At 36.2% G+C, this 21,334-nt stretch overlaps 1 protein-coding gene across 1 annotated transcript in view; it reads right to left on the bottom strand.

Moving 5' to 3' along the window:
* Positions 1-21,334, bottom strand: part of LOC126268186 (probable 2-oxoglutarate dehydrogenase E1 component DHKTD1 homolog, mitochondrial) — a 328,733-nt gene that overhangs the window by 201,742 nt on the left and 105,657 nt on the right. Inside the window, exon 6 of the mRNA XM_049973793.1 lies at positions 13,569-13,642. Coding sequence (XP_049829750.1) covers positions 13,569-13,642 — 74 coding nt within the window. The remainder of the gene's footprint in view (positions 1-13,568; positions 13,643-21,334) is intronic.

Below are 21,334 nucleotides of genomic sequence, written 5' to 3'. Positions count from 1 at the left end.
AATAGTTTGTGGACATGTAAGGGAAAGCATGAAACTAGAAACCAAAGATTAAAAATACGGCTTATTTCACTACATGCCTCTCTTCATTACATGTATTTTCAGAATGTAAGTCCACTGATGATCAAAAATGTTTCACCAAAACTAGTTTGTGCATAGCAAACAGAATGTTCTGGACAAAATAGATTAGTTTAGCATTTGTTTCAATTCTGTTACATTGTGTTTTTTGTGATATAAATATAATGGATCAATGTGTTTTTCTGTTAATACTTGCCCACCAGGGGCAGATATACCATTTTTAATCCTTTACATCTAAATTACAAAAAGAACTACTTCCTAAAAGTGAAAGTAACCATAGGAAAAAGTAACAAACAATCACAGCAAGATGTATTATATTAACTTACTTCTTCAAACATAATGTGTGTCACCAGTACATTAGGTTCAAACACAAAAAATACCAAAGACATTACAAAGATCTGAAAAATAATATCTCATCTAGTTAAGAAGTTGTTTGTAGAACAATACTAAATCGAACAATGAGCTGCCTCATAATCAGTCATCAAATTAACCCTTATTTCCAAATGCAACACATCCATATACATAAAATGTTAACAGACAAACTAACTCTAATTACAAACATAGTATATTCATATGAGGCTATTTAAGACCTTTTGAGTAGGTTACATTAGAGTAAAATGTAGTACGAAAGCTCTGATAGGATGTAAATAATTTAGGATTAAAGTAGACCACTCACCATATAGTAGAAGTGTCAAGTCTTCAGCAGGTACACACAAAGGGGGAAGAAAACTTGCTACCTTTTGAAATAAATCCTTTGTCAAGCTGGAGCACCCACCCGCCAACCCACCCACCCACACACACACACACACACACACACACACACACACACACACACACACAAGTGTGTGTGACTGCATCTGTGTCCCTACAATGTAGAGGCACAAGTGTGTGTGTGTGTGTGTGTGTGTGTGTGTGTGTGTGTGTTTGTGCTTGAAAAAGGATTTATTTCAAAAAAACTAGCAAGCTGTCTTCCTCCTCTGAGCATGCCTATTGAAAACTTAGCACTTCTGATATTCAGTGGGTGGTCTCCTTTACTCCTAAATTATTTAAATATCAGTCAAACAATGGAAATTCTGAGATGGAATAACAACAATAGGGAAAGTATAGATTACTACTCACCACATAGAGAAACACTCATACTCTTATGCAGATAGGTAGACAATTAACTTAAAAAAAGATATTAGTTTCCACACAAGCAGAAACCACAAAACCAACTCTTTAAAAGTGAAAGATGAGCTCACAGAAATTGTATCACAAACAAAATTTCTAGGGCTGCATATTGACAAACAACTAAAATAGACTGAGCATGATACCACCCTCAGCAAACGATTGGCTTCAGTATGCTTTGCACTTAGAATAATAAATTCTGTGTGTAGTAGATCATGTACCAAAACAATATATTTTTCATAGGTTCATTTTGTGATGAGTTATGGGATAATGTTCAGGGAACAAATGAGCAGAACAAACAAATAATCTTTAAGTTAAGAGAAAGTGCTGTACAAATTATGACAAAAAGTAGCAAGAGAACTCACTGCACTGAGTTGTTCAAATCTATGAGAATATTGACTGTTCCATGTAAATGCATTTTGCAAGCACTGATTCACATTAAAAAAGACATTGATTGGTACCAAACTAACAGAGCTCTACATGAATATTGAACCATGTCCAGCCACCACCAACATTTCAATAGAAAAACAAAGCAAAAACTCACAATAGTGTGCTACATAATGGAATTAAAGTACCACAACAGATAAAAGACAAAAGCAAAATAAATGCCTTCAGGAATGCCATAAAATTATTTGTTAGAAAAGTGTTTTTATGCCATAAAGGGTTACCTAAAATGATGTGTAACGTTTGTTGACAGTTATGGCAATAATTAATAACTGCAGTTAAGAGGCATTTCACAATATATTCAAAAGAACAGTGAAATGAGTAACTCAGTAAGGCAAGAAATGTATGGATCTATTTATGTGTGTAATTATGTATGTTTATGTACATCTACATCTGTAATCTGCAAATCTGCAGTCCTGCAGCCAGGTGACGGAACGAATTTTGGTGTTCTCGTAAAGATAAGTCATTTTAGATTATAAAACGTATAGTTTACTACTGATCATGTGGTCAATAGGTGTATTAGTGTGCCTTTTACGTGTACTGTTAAGGGTTTCAGTTTTCTTTATGTAATATAGCAGAAAATGCGGAAAGATCATACAGTCGGATTTTTTTGTTTACGTTTTACCGCAGCAAATCTATAGAATTTTGTTTAGTTGTTCTTTGCTCTCTCCAGCAATTTAACTGTAGCGTAACTCTTCATTATTTAACTAGCATTTCTGGAAAGTAGTGTAAAGTTTAAGTAGTTGTTTCAGAAACTTTGCACTGTTGTTTTTGTTTACACACAGTTGCATATAGGCCAAATTTGTGGAACCATATTTTCGTGTTTATCTGTAATTTAACTGACTTATTCTTAGTAAACTATTACGTTTATCATGAGTGAAAAGTTCCTGGCTTGCTGTAGAACTGTTATGTCGGGGCTTTGGTGTGGTGGGTGCTGTAGTTTTTTCCATGTGGGTGACTGTAGTAGCATGCGAAGAGGGGAAGTAAATGAGACTCATCAGTGGTTTTGCAGGATTTGCAGTAGAGATAGGAAGATACTAGAACAGGAGGGGAAAATTGCCGCACTTTAGGCTGAGTTAGACAAGGCCAGGGGAGATATTGACAGGTTAAGGAGGGAGAAGGGTAAAGAGAGGTGGGAAGTGGCAACAGGCAACAGGAGGAACAGGCCCAGAACTTTACCTGACAGCTTCGTGGTGAATGTGGAAAATAGATTTGACCTATTGCTTCAGTTAGAAACTGGTGAGCCTCAAGCAGTTGCAGTTGTAGACAGGGTGCAACAAACATTCAGCAAAAAATTGAAAAGTACGAAAGTAGGGAAATCGAAAAAGAAAATGTTGTTGTTAGGTAGTTCCCATGGAAGAGGTGTTGGCCAACTTTTGCTGGATGAACTAGGATCAGAATACCAGGTCACCAATTTTTTTTAATCCTAGTGCTGGTCTGGAGCAGGTGACAGAGGATTTAGGATCACTTTGCAAAGATTTCACTAAGGAAGACACCGTGGTTATAGTGAGTGGGGCAGGTAATAGTATTGACAGAGAGCCTGGGTACAGTATAGAGTGTGACCTGACGAAGACTGCATCAGCATCAAAACATACTAGTGTTGAGTTTGTATCTGTTCTTGGGCACCATGACCGACCTCATTTGAAATCTTCTGTCAAGAGAGTTAATTTGGAGTTGGAACGGTTGTTTATGTCGGGTGTAGGGTCACACATCGGTGTGTTTCTGTTGATTCTCTCAATAGGTCTGATTATACTAGGCATGGCCTTCACCTCAACAGGAAGGGGAAGGGTAAACTGGCTGGGAAAATAGCAGGAAAGTTAAAAGGGAGGAGGCACAGTCATGAGTGATAAAATACCATTGGTTATAGGGTTCAGAAAAGACCCTTTTTTAGGGTAGTGAGGACAGAAAGAAACCAAATTTTAAGAGAGGTTAGGACTGAGACAAACCTTCAGTTTGAGAAAGAAACCAAAAACCATAACTCTAGCTTATTACATCAGCATAAACAGCCATTTGTTAAGAATTTGCAACAGTCAGCAGATATTTTAACTTTGCCCAATTTTAACTCAGTCAATGTGAAATGTCAGCTACCTTTATTGCATCAAAATATTCAAGGACTGAGAAATAAAATTAATGAATTAATTATCTGCATAGATGAATTAGAGTCTTCAAACCCAGCTGACATAATCTGCCTCTCTGAACATTATGTGACCGCTGGTATAGAACTTTTAAGTGTTACAGGGTTTAGGTTAGCATCTCACTTTTGTAGATCAGAAATGGAGAAAGGAGGAGTTGCCACATTCATCAGGAACTGTCATAAATTTAAGAACACAGGCATTCATAAATTTTGCCTAGAACAGCATATGGAAGTATGTGCAACAGAGGTAGAATTTCACAAAAAATCCTTCATAATATTAAGTGTATATCGAGCACCTGCAGGTAACTTTAATCTGTTTGTAAACCACCTTGAAGCTGTACTAGCCCATTTAACAACCAGAAACAAAGAAGTGGTGGTTGCTGGTGACTTCAATGTAGATTTCCTTAAAGACTCTTCCAATAAGAACTTATTTGAGCTATCAACATTATCATTCAACTTAATTCCCACTGTAAAGTTCCCCACTAGGGTAGCCAAATGCTCACAAACAGCCATTGATAATATCTTTATAGAAAAGTCCGATGAACAAAATTATATTATAAAACCAATAGTCACTGGCCTCTCAGATCATGACATGCAGTTCCTTCTGTTAAATGTTAACACTGAACAGGATATAAAAGCTGTTAAATCTGAGCTCAAGAGGGTAATCAATAAGCCAAAAATTGATTATTTTAGGACACACCTCAGAGACATTCACTGGACTGATGTTTACGGTGCTCAGGGCATGCATGAAAAATATAAAACTTTTGTTAATAAAGTGCTTACCTTATTCAAACACTGTTTTCCCCAAAAACTTACCAAGGTTAGAGCTAAGTCTACAAAGAAGCCATGGATTACTCAAAGAATGGGGTATCTTGTAAAACAAAAATAAAACTGTATCTGTCAATTCGAAACAGTTCCAATGTTGATGCTATAGCACATTACAAGAAATACTGCAAAATATTAAAGACTGTAATACGGACATCAAAGCAAATATATTACTAGGGAAAGGTAGTCATATCAGATAACAAAATAAAGACAATATGGGATATAGTGAAGGAGGAGACTGGTAGAACCAGAGGTGCAGAGGGACAAATAGCATTAAGAGTAAATGATACATTGGTGACAGATGTGTATAGTGTTGCAGAACTTTTTTAACAAACATTTCATAACTGTTACTGAAAAGATGGAGTTGTCAGGTTCCGTAGGTGCTGATATGGAATACCTCAGACCAGATATTTCAAGTAATTTCCATAATATGAATTTGACCCTCACTACCCCAGCAGAAATAATGTCCATCATAAAACCTTTAAAATCAAAAACATCTAGTGGGTATGATGAAATATCAACAAAGCTAATCAAAGAATGTGATTCTGAGTTAAGTAACATATTAAGCCATCTGTATAACCACTCGTTTATCAGTGGAATTTTTTCCAGAATGGTTAAAAAAATGCTGAAGTTAAGCCACTGTTTAAGAAGGGAGATAAAGAAATAGCATCAAATTTCTGCCCAATTTCACTTTTGCCTGCATTCTCAAAATTTTTAGAAAAAGTAATGTACAATCGGCTCTATAACCATCTTATCTCAAATAACATACTGTCAATGTCACAGTTCGGATTTCTAAATGATTCTGATATTGAGAAGGCTATCTACACTTATAGTGAAAATGTGATTAATTCATTAGATAAAAAATTGCAGGCAACTAGTATATTTTCTGATCTTTCAAAGACATTTGACTGTGTAAATCACAATATCCTTTTAAGTAGATTAGAATACTATAGTGTAACAGGAAGTGCTGCAAAGTGGTTCAAATCTTATATCTCTGGCAGGAAACAAAGGGTGTTATTAGGAAAGAGACATGTATCAGGCTATCAGGCATCATCCAACTGGGAACTAACTACATGTGGGGTCTCACAAGGTTCCATTTTAGGGCCCTTACTTTTTCTTGTGTATATCAATGACCTTTCATCAGTAACATTACCAGATGCCAAGTTCATTTTGTTTGCCGATGATACAAACATTGCAATAAATAGCACATCAAGTGTAGTCTTAGAAAGATCAGCTAATAAAATATTTTCGGACATTAATCACTGGTTTCTAGCCAATTCCTTGTCACTGAACTTTGAGAAAACACACTACATGCAGTTCAGAACTTGCAAGGGGTGTCACACAAGTATATGCCTAACATATGATGACAAGCAGATAGAAGAAGTGGACAGTGTTAAATTCTTGGGATTACAGCTTGATAATAAATTCATCTGGGAAAAGCACACCGCAGAACTGCTGAAGCGTCTTAACAAATCTCTATTTGCAATGCAAATTGTGTCAGACATCTGGGATATAAAAATGAAAAAGCTGGCGTACTATGCTTGCTTTCATTCCACAATGCCATATGGGATTATTTTTTGGGGTAATTCATCAAGCCAACCTAAAGTTTTCCAGGCACAAAAACGTGCAGTAAGAGATGTGGTGTGAACTCAATAACTTCCTGCAGAAGCCTGTTCAGGGGACTAGGGATACTAACTACTGCTTCCCAATATATTTATTCTTTAGTGTAATTTGTCATTAAAAATACATCACTCTTGCAAACCAACAGCTCAATTCATGGAATCAATACTAGAAATAAGAATAAACTTCACAAGGATTTAAAGTCACTTAGTCTTGTACAAAAAGGTGTGCATTATTCAGGAACACACATTTTCAATAACTTGCCAGCAGTCATAAAAAGCTTAACAACCAATGAAATTCAGTTTAAGAGAAGCCTAAAGGATTTATTGGTGGCCAACTCCTTCTACTCCATCGATGAACTTCTCAGTAGAACCAACTGATTTGTTTGTATATTTATATAAGTACAATATAACTTCTGCACAATTTTAGTGCAGTAATGTGTTCATTGTAAACATTTTAGTAGTTGTATTACATGTTTATTACCTTATAAATAAATAAAAGACTTTTTTATTTTAAGTACAGTGGATTAGTATTTGTAAAATGATTCTTTCATATAGTGTTCATTAAAGAATGATGATCACTCCACTTGGGACCTGTGGAATGGTACATTAGATATTTTGTTGAGTTGTAAATATTTGTCATGTATTGTTGTTTTTCTGGCAAGTTCTACATCCTGGAGGACCTCCTCACTATGGATCAATTGGAATGAATGTATATCTAATCTAATCTAACCTAAGTTGCATGGCAGATGGTACATCACATTGTACCAATTATTAGGGTTTCTTTCTGTTCCATTCACGTATGGTGCATGGGAAGAATGATTGTTTGAAATCCTCAGTGCATGCAGCAATTATTCTAATCTTATTCTCATGATCCCTATGTGAGTGACACATAGTAGGTTTTAGTACATCCCTAGAGTAATCCTTTAAAGCTGTTTCTTGAAACTTTGTTAATAGTCTTTCTTGGGATACTTTATATTTGTCTTCAAGAGTGTGCCAGCCCAGTTCCTTCAGTATCTCTATGACACTCTCTCAAGGATCAAACAAATCTGTGACCCTTCATGCTGCCCTGCTCTGTATATATTCAATATCCTCTGTTAGTTTTATTTGGTACAGGTCCCACACATCTGAGCAATATTGTAGAACGGGTTGCACGAGCGATTTGTAAGCAATCTCCATTGTAGACTGATTTCACTTCCCCTAGTATTTCAAAACTAAACCAAAGTCTACCACCTGCTTTACTCATGACTGAGCCTATGTGATCATACCATTCATATCTCTACAAAGTGTTACACCCAAGTTTTGTATAAGTTGGTCAATTCCAAGAGTGATTCACTATATTTTTCATTTTTTGAAGTGCAAAATTTTACATTTCTGAACATTTAGAGCAAGGTGCGAATCTTTGCACCATGTTGAAATCTTATACAGATCTCACTGAATATTTATGCAGCTTCTCTCATAGTACTTCAGTATAGATTACAACAGCATTTGCAAAAAGCCTGATTTTATTACTAATATTGTTTGCTAGGTCACTGACATACAACATGAACAATCAAGGGTCTGTATTTTATGTATTTATTTGTTGACAACATTCATATGATTTGAAGTCAATGAACATGCAGAATGCTCTCTTCCCACAAAATGAATTTGTTACACCATAACATTTTATTTTGTCTATGACAGGCTGTCTTAATAGGGCATATGTGTGTGGAACCAAAGGATAGAAAAGGGTCAAACACAGCAATGATCAGGGTAATGTAATCTGACTATGCATTGCATTAACTGTATTCCATGGACCCTGCAAAGAGCAGCCTCTGGGATATAGAAAGAAGGCAAATGCATACATATAATTTTATTTAAGTACAGTATAATGAAATAACCTAACATTATGAAGGACCATTGTATTACAGTAATAATTACAGATATAAAGTGATGAAAAATATTATATTTAAGAGTATCTGTGAAGATACTGTGAGTAGAAGGAATTGTCCATCCAATAGCTTTTTATATTGTTACATTCCATTCTGGATTTTTCATTGTTTAGTCCTTTATGGGAGATAGTCATAGAGTTGTAATTATAAACTCAAAAAACTAGTTACATAACAATTTTTTTGTTTATTTGCAATTACATAACTGTGGTCCTGGTGCATGATGAAATCTCCATGTCACAGTACCATAGCACACCACTAGAAGAGGCAAAACAAAAAGGCATAGCCCACTAATAAACAGAGCACTGTGTCTGCATTGGAAAGGGAACAATGCTACAACAATACATGCTGAGCCAGTGGAAGTAAACGGTATCAATACTTCATCATAAGTTTGCCAGACAAAAACGCTATGCAGTGCACATGGAACAGATGAATCATTAAGCCTTTACAGATGGCACAGTGTTCAAGCCACATGCTCAAGCCACATGCTCAACATTATGACTTTAAAGATGGCACAGCGATCAAGTCATACACTCAATCATGCAAGCACTGCTCCATCAGCATAAGGAATTACTGATCAGTAAGACATTTAAGTTTCAAGCAGACATTGTACATAAACATGGGTAAAAGTAAGGACTTGACAGAGTGCCAAAAAGAGTCAATCATGTTTGCCCATGCCCATGGCCAAACAGTGTGTGAAGTTGCTGGATTTATTGATGTTTTACAGTGAACTGTTCAATGTGTCTACAAGCAGTGGTGTAATACATGTGCCATGAAAAACGATGTCAGAATTGTGGTCAGAAAAAGATCCTAAATGAGAGCGACTGGTCACATGTTTAAAAGCTTGTGAATTAAAATCAGTTCCAAACCTGATAGGAATTGCTGCAGGCAGTGAATGAAGGACCATCCCTACCTGTTGCTGAAAAAACATTGCAATGGGAACTGCATGCAATGACCACTTGGAGTTGGACCTTCACAAGAGGCCAATGGCTCAGACTGGTACATAAAGCTGCATGTCTTCAGTGGACTAAAAATCATTAACATGGACAGAAGCTGTCTGATGAGATGTAACATGGTCTGAAAAATCAAATTTTTGCCTATATTCAAATTACTCTTGTCACATGTTGTTAAGTGCACCAAAGGCCAAATGAAGCATTTCATCCTGAATGTGTGCAAAATAAGGTTCAAACCAGAGGCGGAGTCTTTGACATTTTGGATGTGTTTTTTTAATCATGAATTGGGCCCACTCATTGAGGTGATCCCTAACAAGAATCAGCACATTTATTTAAACATTCTAAATGGTCAATTGATGCCTTCCAGTCAACAACTGCATGATGAGTATGCTGTTGATACCCCTGTTTTTCAAGATGCCACCAACAGTGTTCACTGGGCTGGAAGAATATGTGACTCATTTTATTAATATTCCCTATTACATCTCAACTGGCCTGCAAAATAACGTGACTTGAACTCCACAGAAAATTTGTGGGACATGTTGGAACAGCAGGTAAACTGCCGAAATCGGCATCCCAAAATTTGGTGGAATTGTTTGATAAAATCCTTAGCAAACAGGCAGTAGGAAAAAAAGTGAAAATGTGTGTTAGACTAATTTTTGACATCTTGCACAACATTCTGAACATGAGAAAAGTCACTATCCTCTAGGATCTGCAACTGATCAGACCCACTCAAAAAGCCTGCCGAAGTGAGACAACAGTAGAAATGTTGCTACTGTGTCAGGTGAATCAGAGGACTCCGTCAGATACATAATCACCATGGGCATATGCTGGATGTATCACTATGACATGGACACAAATGAACTAACCAATCCAATCATTGGAAACATGTGAAACAATGTGTAGACACAATCATCATTGGGCAAGATGTTGCTGGATTTTTTTTTTGGGACTGCAGCAGTATGATACTAACAGTTTATGCTTGTAAGGGGCAAACCATTGCAGAAACCTACTACCAAAATCTCCTAACATGGAAGTTGTCAAGACAGACCAACATGGGAAGCTCTCCGAGACAGTACATTTGCTCCTCGTCTCACTGCACAAAATACCCAATCACACATGCTGCTTCTTCACACTGTCAAATTTTGTGTCATCTCCAATATTCTCCTGATGCTACTCAGTGGATTCTTCTTCTTTCCTTATATGAAGAAACCATCGTGCATGACTGAATGATGATGAAGTGATTTTCAAGGTGGAACATATCTGAACAGTCAGAATAAAAACTTGTAGAAACAAAGTCTCTGATAAGTCACCCATTTCTTGAAGAAAATGTGTTATACTGAAGGGCAAATATGTAGAAAAGCTCTAAACATGGTGATCAAGTTTCATGGCCACAGCTTGATATTTTTTTCAACGTGATGTTTCGTACTTTATGACAACTTCTCATAATTTGGTCTTGAACCCAATCACATCATTAGTGTGACATTTAGTATGTACTGAAGACATGTATAGCCATGTATTTAACTCCTTCCTGCATTAATGACAGCCAGATGCATGGCTATCCATGTATTCAAAAACCTGCCAGAGCATATTAGATGCCATGTAGCCAATGTGGTCATTAATACATTCCTGTAGGATGGTGCTTGACTCAAATGTAAGCCTGTTCGAATCCTGTTGGTGGGTGAAATTTTCATCACCAGCATTTGGTCAGAAAGGGGAGAAGAAGTGGTAGCATAAAGTTTCTGATCACCAGACTTTGTGCCAATGTCCTCGATTAAATTCCAAACCTCTCCACAGGGTCTCATGCAGTGAGGGCACTTGACACAGTTGATGGTGATCTGCACAGGGTTTCACTCTCTCCCTTCTGTCATCATCTCCAATATGGACACACATGAACTAACCAATCATTGGAAACATGTGAAACAATGTGTAGACACAATAATCATTGGGCAAGATGTTGCTGGATGTTTTTTTGGGACTGCAGCAGTATGATACTAACCGTTTATTTTTGTAAGGGGCAAAGCATTACAGAAACCTACTACCAAAATCTCCTTGTTTCAGAAAACATCATTCTTGTGCAACGCAGCTAACTCTTTATTCGCATGAAGTAATGGCCGCTATCAATAGGGGATCTCAAGTTGATTCCGTATTTCTAGATTTCCGGAAAGCTTTTGACACCATTCCTCACAAGCGACTTCTAATCAAGCTGTGGGCCTATAGGGTATCGTCTCAGTTGTGTGACTGGATTCGTGATTTCCTGTCAGGAAGGTCTCAGTTCATAGTAATAGATGGCAAATCATCGAGTAAAACTGAAGTGATATCAGTTGTTCCCCAGGGAAGCGTCCTGGGCCCTCTGCTGTTTCTGATCTATATAAATGACCTGGGTGACAATCTGAGCAGTTCTCTTAGATTGTTCGCAGATGATTCTGTAATTTACTGTCTAGTAAGGTCATCCGAAGACCAGTATCAGTTGCAAAGCGATTTAGAAAAGATTGCTGTATGATGTGGCAGGTGGCAGTTGACTCTAAATAACGAAAAGTGTGAGGTGATCCACATGAGTTCCAAAAGAAATCTGTTGGAATTCGATTACTCAATAAATAGTACAATTCTCAAGGCTGTCAGTTCGACTAAGTACCTGGGTGTTAAAATTACGAACAACTTCAGTTGGAAAGACCACATAGATAATATTGTAGGGAAGGCGAGCCAAAGGTTGTGTTTCATTGGCAGGGCGCTTAGAAGATGCAACAAGTCCACTAAAGAGACAGCTTACACTACACTCGTTTGTCCTCTGTTAGAATATTGCTGCATGGTGTGGGATCCTTACCAGGTGGGATTGACGGAGGACATCGAAAGGGTGCAAAAAAGGGCAGCTCATTTTGTATTATCAATTAATAGGGGAGAGAGTGTGGCAGATATGATATGCAAATTGGGATGGAAGTCATTAAAGCAAACATGTTTTTTGTCGTGGCGAGATCTATTTACAAAATTTTAGTCACCAACTTTCTCTTCCGAACGCGAAAATATTTTGTTGAGCCCAACCTACATAGGTAGGAATGATCATCAAAATAAAATAAGAGAAATCAGAGCTCGAACAGAAAGGTTTAGGTGTTCGTTTTTCCCAAGTGCTGTTCAGGAGTGGAATGGTAGAGAGATAGTATGATTGTGGTTCGATGAACCCTCTGCCAAGCACTTAAATGTGAATTGCAGAGTATTCATGTAGATGTAGACGAACATGACACTACACTCCACACAATGCATTCTAGCCACCTAAACTTAACAGATACACTTCCACATGACTTTCGTACTTCATGAAGGAAAGGTATCTGCAGGTGCAGAGGAATGGGAAAACCTTTTTAATTAGGTGGTTAAATCTGCTCTTCAGTGTCTCTCAGCAATTCGCATCATATGACTTTACTGTGCAACTACATCTGTAACAGACAATTCAGCTCCATCCATCATGATAGCATGACGTGCCTCACAAGCAAATGAAATATCATAGAAACAATGATCACCTGAACACCACATCTAATGAGCTGAACAGTAAAATGTGGTTTCGCACATAAACCACACTTTAGCCTGTTCTTCAGTGATAGTAATGTGTGAGACACTACCAAGGGCACTCCAGCTAGGCAGCCTGCAATGTTGGGCAGAGTAATGGAGAGAAATCAATTGTGATAAGCTGGGCATTTATTAGATACAACACATGATCTAGACACCAACATTCGGAGAGTAGTAAATTGACAATGCACAATCATCAAGTCTCCAGTAACTATTTCAGATTTCTGTAGACACACATACGAACCACATGTAGGGAGACTCAACAGGAACACATACATGCCTATGATATCTGGATCTCTGCATGTGGCAGAACAGAGATTCATGTGGTAATAAACTCTAATGAAGACCTTCTTTGATTCCATGCCAACGATGTTTAGATGTTGTGATTGCAACATGAGGTGGATGCATACTGAAATCTCACAGTCAGAATCATGTACAATTCTACAACCTCATAATTAGTGCATTGTTATGAACTAAATCTGAGGTGTAAAGTTCATTTATTTCATTTATGTCCATCTTAGTGTTGCAGTTTTCATAAACATTACTTGCACTTCTTGGCTTTCACTTGTTAACGTATTTCACCATACAGCAGAGATGTGATCAGTATCTCCACTATTTTCCCCTTTCATAATATTGTTACATTCCATAGTGGATTTTTCATTAGTAATGTATTTGTTAGTTCTGTATCATTTATTCCTGTTTTGAATACTCTGCAAGCAGCTGCTTCTTTAATGTTTTTCTTATTTCATCTATGCTCATTGTCATATTTTTAGTTTCATATTTTACATAAAGATTCACTTATTAGCAATATTTTTATTTTTGGCCTCCATTATCTAAATCATAGTGATATAGAATACAGGCTACTGACCTCCAAATGTGAGGGATTATACAAAATTGTGATGTGAAGTGGCCTTCCACTGATGTTTAAGTCCACAGAAGACACTGCAAAGAATTTTAATACAATAAATATTTTTTGCTACGTATTTTAAAGCAAAACATAAATAAGAGTAAATCTGAGATTTCATGCTTCACAGCATAATGAACTAAAAATGATTTTTTTAAACTTATTAGTCACATGATTAAAAAGTAACTTAAATTGATCTGTAAGAGTTTTCAGGCTCTCTGACCATGCTTTATCCAGAACATCTGTTTTCATGTTTGTATTGACTGTCATTCACAGATAATTGCAGAAAGTTTAATATATCATACAATGTAAAAGTGAGATATGACTTTGCATTTATGTTTCTCACATTAATAATTAATTTATATCAGGGCACTTCACTGCTCTACAACATACTGGGAATACCAACAATATGTTTCCAGTTTACACAAATGCAAATTGATTTATACCATAATGTAGTAGAGATACTAACGTCAATACCAACCGAAGTGAACTCTAATAATTGTGTTATTAATAAACCTCCAATTTATGAATGGTAAGCTTTGCTAAGATTTATGTGGCATAGATACCATCAGTAGCACAATTACAAGCTGTGTGAGAAACTAAAGGACGTCCCATAAACAATGCAATTCTTGCAATGCCTGCCATTTCTGTTCTAGCAAGTGGGCAGCTCTGAACATTCCATGATTCTCATCTATCATATTTGTGGTTAGTAATTCAGGGCTTCATGACAAAACAGAAGTTTTCATACTGAAAACTTATTACAAATGTAGTGATGTTGCGCAGAGACTGTTTGCAAACTCTGTGGAATGCTTGGTCTTTGTAATACATTAAATAAGTTGGCTATGATGAGAATGACTGCTAAATTTCAGAAAACCTGTTTGGTTGTTCTACAGAAAACATTGCCATCATGAGTGACAACATCACTACAAGTCCTATTCACTGATATTCACAACAACTGGATATTCCCTGAACCAGAATACAATGACTTATGAAAGAAGATCTGCACATTTGGGTGTATAAAATCCAACTAACACTAGAACTAAAGCCAAAAGATATCAAAGACCACCAAGGATTAGCCCATTTGGTGCTTGCAAAATGAAGAACAGACAACAGTTCTATCACCAAAAAGATGCTCACTTATAAGAAGCACTTCCTGTTGAACAGCTTCATGAACAAGCTAAATTACAGGATTTGACACAGAAAACCACCAAATAGCTATAGAGAAGCCATTACATCCAGAGTGAATGACTGGACGTCATGGCATTTCGGCTGATGGTGGTAATTGTGCTGTAATTCCTCAAAGACAGTGCTGGAAATGCATTAACACTGGGTGTCAAATGCTACTGCAATATGTTAAGAGAGTATTTATGGTCTGAACTGTATCATGTGAATGCTGCAAGGTTTGCTTTCAACAAGACCGATTACAATAATGGACTTGTTATGAAAGAGGTTAACTGGACAAGTCATTTCTCACAATGGTGATCTAAATTGGCTATCCAGATATTGTGATATGGCACCATGTGATTTCTTTCTGTGGGGCATTTGAAATCTCATGGGTATTCAACAAACCACATTCATTTCCAAAACTCAAGACTGAGAGTGCAAGGCTGAGAGGTGCAAATATGAGGAAAATCAAGGGAAAATTTCATTGAAAGAAATGAGCTTGACCTGCACAGTTATGGAGGGCATCTGAGTAATATCATATTTCATACAAAATCACAAGTAGCACACAGTGCAATAACAAGTAAATTACTTAATTCTGTCAATAAATGTGTACATTATGAGGCAATAAAAAACCTTATTCTTTAAGGAACACCCTTTAATTGCTGAAGCAATATTCAGCATCATTTGACATATGAAGCAGTAAATATGAGTACCTGAACCAGTGAAGTGAATTGGACTTCAAAAATGAGTATAGTCCTACTGTGAGATGTAGTGACTGCAAACAACCATGTATTTCATCTAATTACTATCATGGTAATTAATATTCGGTCAAATTTTGTGACAGGCATAACTGAAGGTTGGTTACCAGTGAATAAGAATACTTTGTACCAGAAACTAGTGCCATTTCTTCTCTCCAGTGCTAGAATAATGCAAGTACAAGTAGTGAAGCACCGTGTGATTAAAGTGAGTGTTAAAAGTGTACCGAGTGAAAGTAGTAAATGAACTGTGGCTAATTTTATTAATCCATCAAAATAAATGGGAAAGGACCTGTTAAGCTGGAGGAAAAGATAGTGGATATAAATACAGAAAAGAGACAATATAAACTTGAGACTTTCTAGAATGGAAAATGTAAGTGGTGACGACAACTCAAATCATTAATTTTAAGTAATGTTATCACAGGGAAGGACAGCTAGTTTAATATAGTGTTAATGGAGATACTGCTAATAGATTCAATAATGCCCAGCATTATAGAGAGTCTGGAACTAGACAGCATTGAAGCTTTCATAAAAGGTCCCACATTCTGAGTTATACAAATGTTTGCTTTGGGCAAAAACACAAATATAAACACAAACCATAACTATGGAACAAGGCAACGTTAGTTAGGAGGTAATGTAAAGATAACAACTACAGTAGCATCAGTGAGGAGAGTAGTGGTAGTTGTGAGACTTTAACCAATTTGAAAGCTTGTATTATCAATGGCGTTAAAGTCAGAACACAAGAAGACATCACACAGCAAAAGCACATGGGAGAAAATAACAAACAGTAGACAAAGAAATTGAGGAAAGACAAAATGTAGAAGAAAGACAGAGTAGGCAAATTATTTTTCAAAAGGAATAGAAACAATAAAAACAAGAATAAACAGAGAGAAGACAAAATACTTTACTTTCAGTACTCAAATGCAATTTGATAGTGTCTGTCTAATGTTTAATATTTTTTCTAATTTATGATGAAGCAGGCACTCATGGCAGGACATAAAGTATAAGATGGCCAAAGATATTGACATTGATTGTGGTGGATATGAAATATTTACACATGACCCTCCAAAGTTTGTGCACAACACAGTGAAGTATGATTTTTAGTTGTAAGGAGGAAATGATATTACTTACTTGCATATTATTAGCTCATATAAACATAGAATCTCTTTCCATATGATGCAAACTTTAAAATAAAGTAACAGCACCATGAAATGGATAGACTTTGCTTATTCCAGTCCACTTTGTATTTACACGTGGAATTGAAGTAAGTGATACCACTGACATCACACTCCAAGACAGCAGCCACTTGAGCTTGAAAAGTGCAAGCTTTCATGTGGATTGCCTACATGACAGGGGGAATTACATCATCAATTACATTGAATGCATGATGTCATCAAGAAGATGTTTCTCCAAAAATTAAGAATGAAAAATGGCAGACTGTGGCATACTTAAAAATGGAAGATGGAAGATGGCAGGAAATTTAAATATTAAAGGTGGATATTTTTTTTTAATCCAAGATGGTGGAAATAGACCAATTGTACTTTGCAACACTACCCCACCCTCCGCTCTCCTCCCATCAGACCCTAGTTCTTTTAATAATATTAAAATGAAACAGCCAGTCACATGCTCTAAAATATTGAAATGCTCTGAATGTTTTCAGCCACATTCAAAAAATTTTACAAAGCACCACTTACAAACATATAAAGTTCATTTTTGTAGCTTATATGGTGTAAGGCTCAAAAAAGCCTCACCTTAATTATTTTTCAGATCTAAATTGTTCTAAAACGGTTGTCAAGTGTCACAAAGCAAGCAGACAGGGACTGGCAAGTCTGAGCTGACTGACTGAGCATTTTGATTATATGACAAGTCTTGTCTTGCTGCAATACGTTTCACACTGCTCACTGTAACATGACACACACATTGTATTGCAAACCACCCATGGGCACCACTGCTAATGTAACTTACAGCTTAAAGTGTGATTGTTGGCATCTTGCCAAAGCCTGCCTACCTTGTAACACTTCATAAGCACCATAGAACAGTTTATATGTGCAAAATAATTAATTTGAGGCTCTGTTGTGTCTTATACCATCTATGAGATAAAAAGCAACTTTGCACATAAGTAAGTGGTACTTTACATATTGTTTTGGATGTTTTTTTTAATGTGGTGCAAAACATTCATATATGATACTTTTGTGCATGTCCAAGAAAACTACCTTGTGATTAGCTGTTACATTTTAATAGTCTATAAAGTACTTTTAAACAAAAAAATGATGCAAGTTACACATTTTACATAATTTTTTGGAAAAATTCTTTTTTACATGGAGCAAAAAATTCAGAGCACAGCCAAAAATATTGTGATTCACATCTTTTATGCAATTTCATCTACTTTTGAGCAGCCAAACTGACTGCAGTGTGGTATTTTTAAAAGAGTAAATCACCACTTAACTTTGTATTATTATATTTACCTTTTGTATTATGCACATTTTGGCTTTTATACCATTATCGACTACAATGCTACAAGTTGTTAAACCATTATTAATAATGATGTAACAACTTTTAGTATTGAACCTGATAATGGCATAAAAGCCAAAATCTGGATGTACAAAAAATAAATATAATAATACCTGTCAAATGGTGATTTACTCTTTTAAAAAATGTTGTATAACTGTGGCCCAATGCCATCGAAAACTTTGCATTGTGACAGCCCGTTTCATTTTAATGGTCTGTAAAATATTTTTAATCATGGCAATACTGCAAGTTACATATTTTCCGTATTTTTTGGATAAATGCTTTTGGATGTACCACAAAGAAAATTGATAGCACTTGGATTCTTTAAAGGAAAGGTACTAGTGAAATTTGAACCTGGTTATCAAGAAATTGCAGTGGGCCAAAAATTTTATTCATGACATATCTTGCCATGCCAAATTCAGTGGGTAAATTCAATTTGATAAACAATTTTTTCATACTTTTTTATTTTTGTGTTTTGATTTTTTTCTTTCTTTCTTTCCTTTTTTTTAAAAATAATACGTACAGGGAGTTCTTAGTTGTCAAGGAAGGTATTCACAAGAAAATGTTTCAGCCAAATATGTTAAAAATTGATGTAGTAGTAGCATTTTTTTATTGTGACCATTTTGATTTTTGCAAAAAAGTTGAAGTATAGTTGGTTTTCTACCATTAGATAGATATGTACAGTGCAGAAATTAAATTGAAACATTAACTTCATATTCTGTATACGTGCATAATCTATACATACATCCGTAATTGTCTATGTATGTGCGCCTAATTACTTTTTTTTTCAGACATATGGGTTTATGTTCATGGCATACTCAATTGTGAACTGGAAAGTAAACATCCCTGATGGTGCCTGGTTCAGGATGGGTGCCAGCCTGTTGTGAGGTTTAAGGGTGAGCAGATAATCAACATTTGAACACAGTTCAGTTACTTTACATAACGTTATTCATACCATGATACATACATACACTGTAGCAGTAATGCCCCTGCATTCTACCAACCATAACACTATGTGGTAGCCTGGCGATTGATGACAGTTCGACACCTGGCAGCCAGAAAAGACCCACTTTTATTCCGTATGACCAGCTATACCCGTGGACGATGACCCACCTGTGTGGATGCAGTGTAGATAGGAATATGTGATGTAAAATGTAAATTGAAAATAAAGAATTGAATTTTCTACATCTACATGGCTACCCTGCAAATCACATTTAAGTGCCTGGCAGAGAGTTCATCGAACCATATTGGGTGAAACATTGCATAATGTTGTAGTAATGCTATTTTATGCTGAAGTCTTGTTGTGAATTGTAGATTGTGATTTTTTTTATAATTTATGGCATATGTATATAATATTAAAAAGGTCACTATACTTCAGTTGTTTTGAAAAAGATCAAAATGCCCAAAAAGAAAAATTGTTATTTCTCTGTCAATTTTAAACATTTTTTTTCTGAAAACATTTTTGGGAATACATTTCATGATAACCAATAACTCCACAAATGGGTTTCAGAAAATATTGATTTTCTTCAAAAACCTAAAATTCAAAAGTGATGAAACATTTTGCTCAGCAAATTGGATTTATCCACTGAATTCTGCATGCCAAAATATGTTATGAAACAAATATTTAGTCCCTTGCCCTTTTTTTCCAACTTGGGTTAAATTTCTCAGGTACCTCCCCTTAAGCACATCAAATATGGCTACATTGTAACTGGTTGTTTCATTATATGTCAATGATAAAATTCCCTACAGTTGTAAAAATTATTTATTTTTGAAAGGGAAAGCACTGCCCAGTTTCAGGACATATGTCCCATCTTCAAGGTATATTAAAATGCGAGTCCACAAAGGATACATAATTAAAGTTAAATCAGATTAAAATATGTTAAAATAGTGCAGCCCTAGTACATGGTATGAAAGAGAATTTCCTCTTCACTTCTAGGTCTTACATTTTAATTTGATGTGAGCAGTCCACTCAATAATGTTACCGTTACATGACCGCTTTTGCCAGCATTTCAATTTTGGGTTGTGTTTTGTACTGGTCTGCTAGGTGTCTATGTAGCACTGTGTACAAAGGACCACCTATATGTCTTCATGCAAGTCCACAGTGTTGCACCCATTAGCCTGGACCATTGTCCTCCACTGCAAGAGGCTTTCTGCCACTCTTGCATGTCATACACCAAGAATGTACTGTTTTAACATATTTCAACCTATTTCAAACCTAGTTATGCATCTTTCATGAACTCACAGTTTAACATGCACTTAAAAATGGGATATATGTCCTGAAACCAGATGCTGCTTTCCTCTTTAGAAATAACTAATTTTTACAACTGTAGCAGATTTTATCACTGACAACGAATAACAGTTGTGGAAGTCTCATGAAGAGAAATATGTGCTTATTTTAATGGTCTGTAAAGTATTAGGCTCTGACTGGAGGAGAGGGAAGGGGAGGGGAAATGTTACAAAGCACACCTACGCTAGCTCCATCATTTAATATTTTATTTACTTTTTTAAATTTATCCTCCATGAAACTTTATTAAATTTCCTATCATCAGCCATCTTTAATTTTTAAATTTCCCACTCTCTTCAATTTTTCAATTTCCTGCTATGTATCATCTTGATGATGTCATGCTTTCAAGGTCACTGATGGAGTCTTTGCCCCTGGCATGTAGGCAAAAAACACCTACCCTTGCAGTTTTCAAGGTCAAAAGGCCACCATTTTGGATTGTAATGTCAATGGTATCACATATATCAATATTGCATAAAGTGGGCTGGAATGGGATTAGCCTTTCCTACTGGAGAGATTGCTACTCACCAGACAGAGTAAGCAGGGAGTAACAGACAGGCACACTGAAAAGACTTCTACATATTATCAGCTAACAGACTCAGTTCTTTATCAGATGCATGAAACATGCACACATCCCCAAGCCTTACACACGCACATATGGCCGCTGTTGCCTCCAGATGCTAAGGCCTGAATGTGATTTTTTTCTATAGTGATCAGTGCCAATGCCAGCACACTGGCATAATACTTTCCACCACTCTAATTTTGTTAATAAGAATTGTGGTATACTTAACATGTTATCACTCCTTGGAGTATTATGATGTCGTCTTCTGAGATAACACAGAAAAGACCAGTAGCATAATTATTCTGTGAAAAGAGGCAGTAATGCACACCATTGGTGACTTGTTCATCAATCTGAAAGTTGGTGTGATGCACCTCTCCATTTCTGGCAGTTGCCATCTTACCCCTTTGGTTCTACATAACTGTTGCATCCCACATCATTTCTGATTTGCCTTATGTATTCA

This window comes from Schistocerca gregaria, chromosome 4 (assembly GCF_023897955.1).
Source record: "Schistocerca gregaria isolate iqSchGreg1 chromosome 4, iqSchGreg1.2, whole genome shotgun sequence".
In the NCBI taxonomy this organism is placed as follows: Eukaryota; Metazoa; Arthropoda; class Insecta; order Orthoptera; family Acrididae; genus Schistocerca; species Schistocerca gregaria.
Note: the sequence above shows the minus strand (reverse complement) of the source record. Positions and strands in the feature narration are given on the sequence as shown.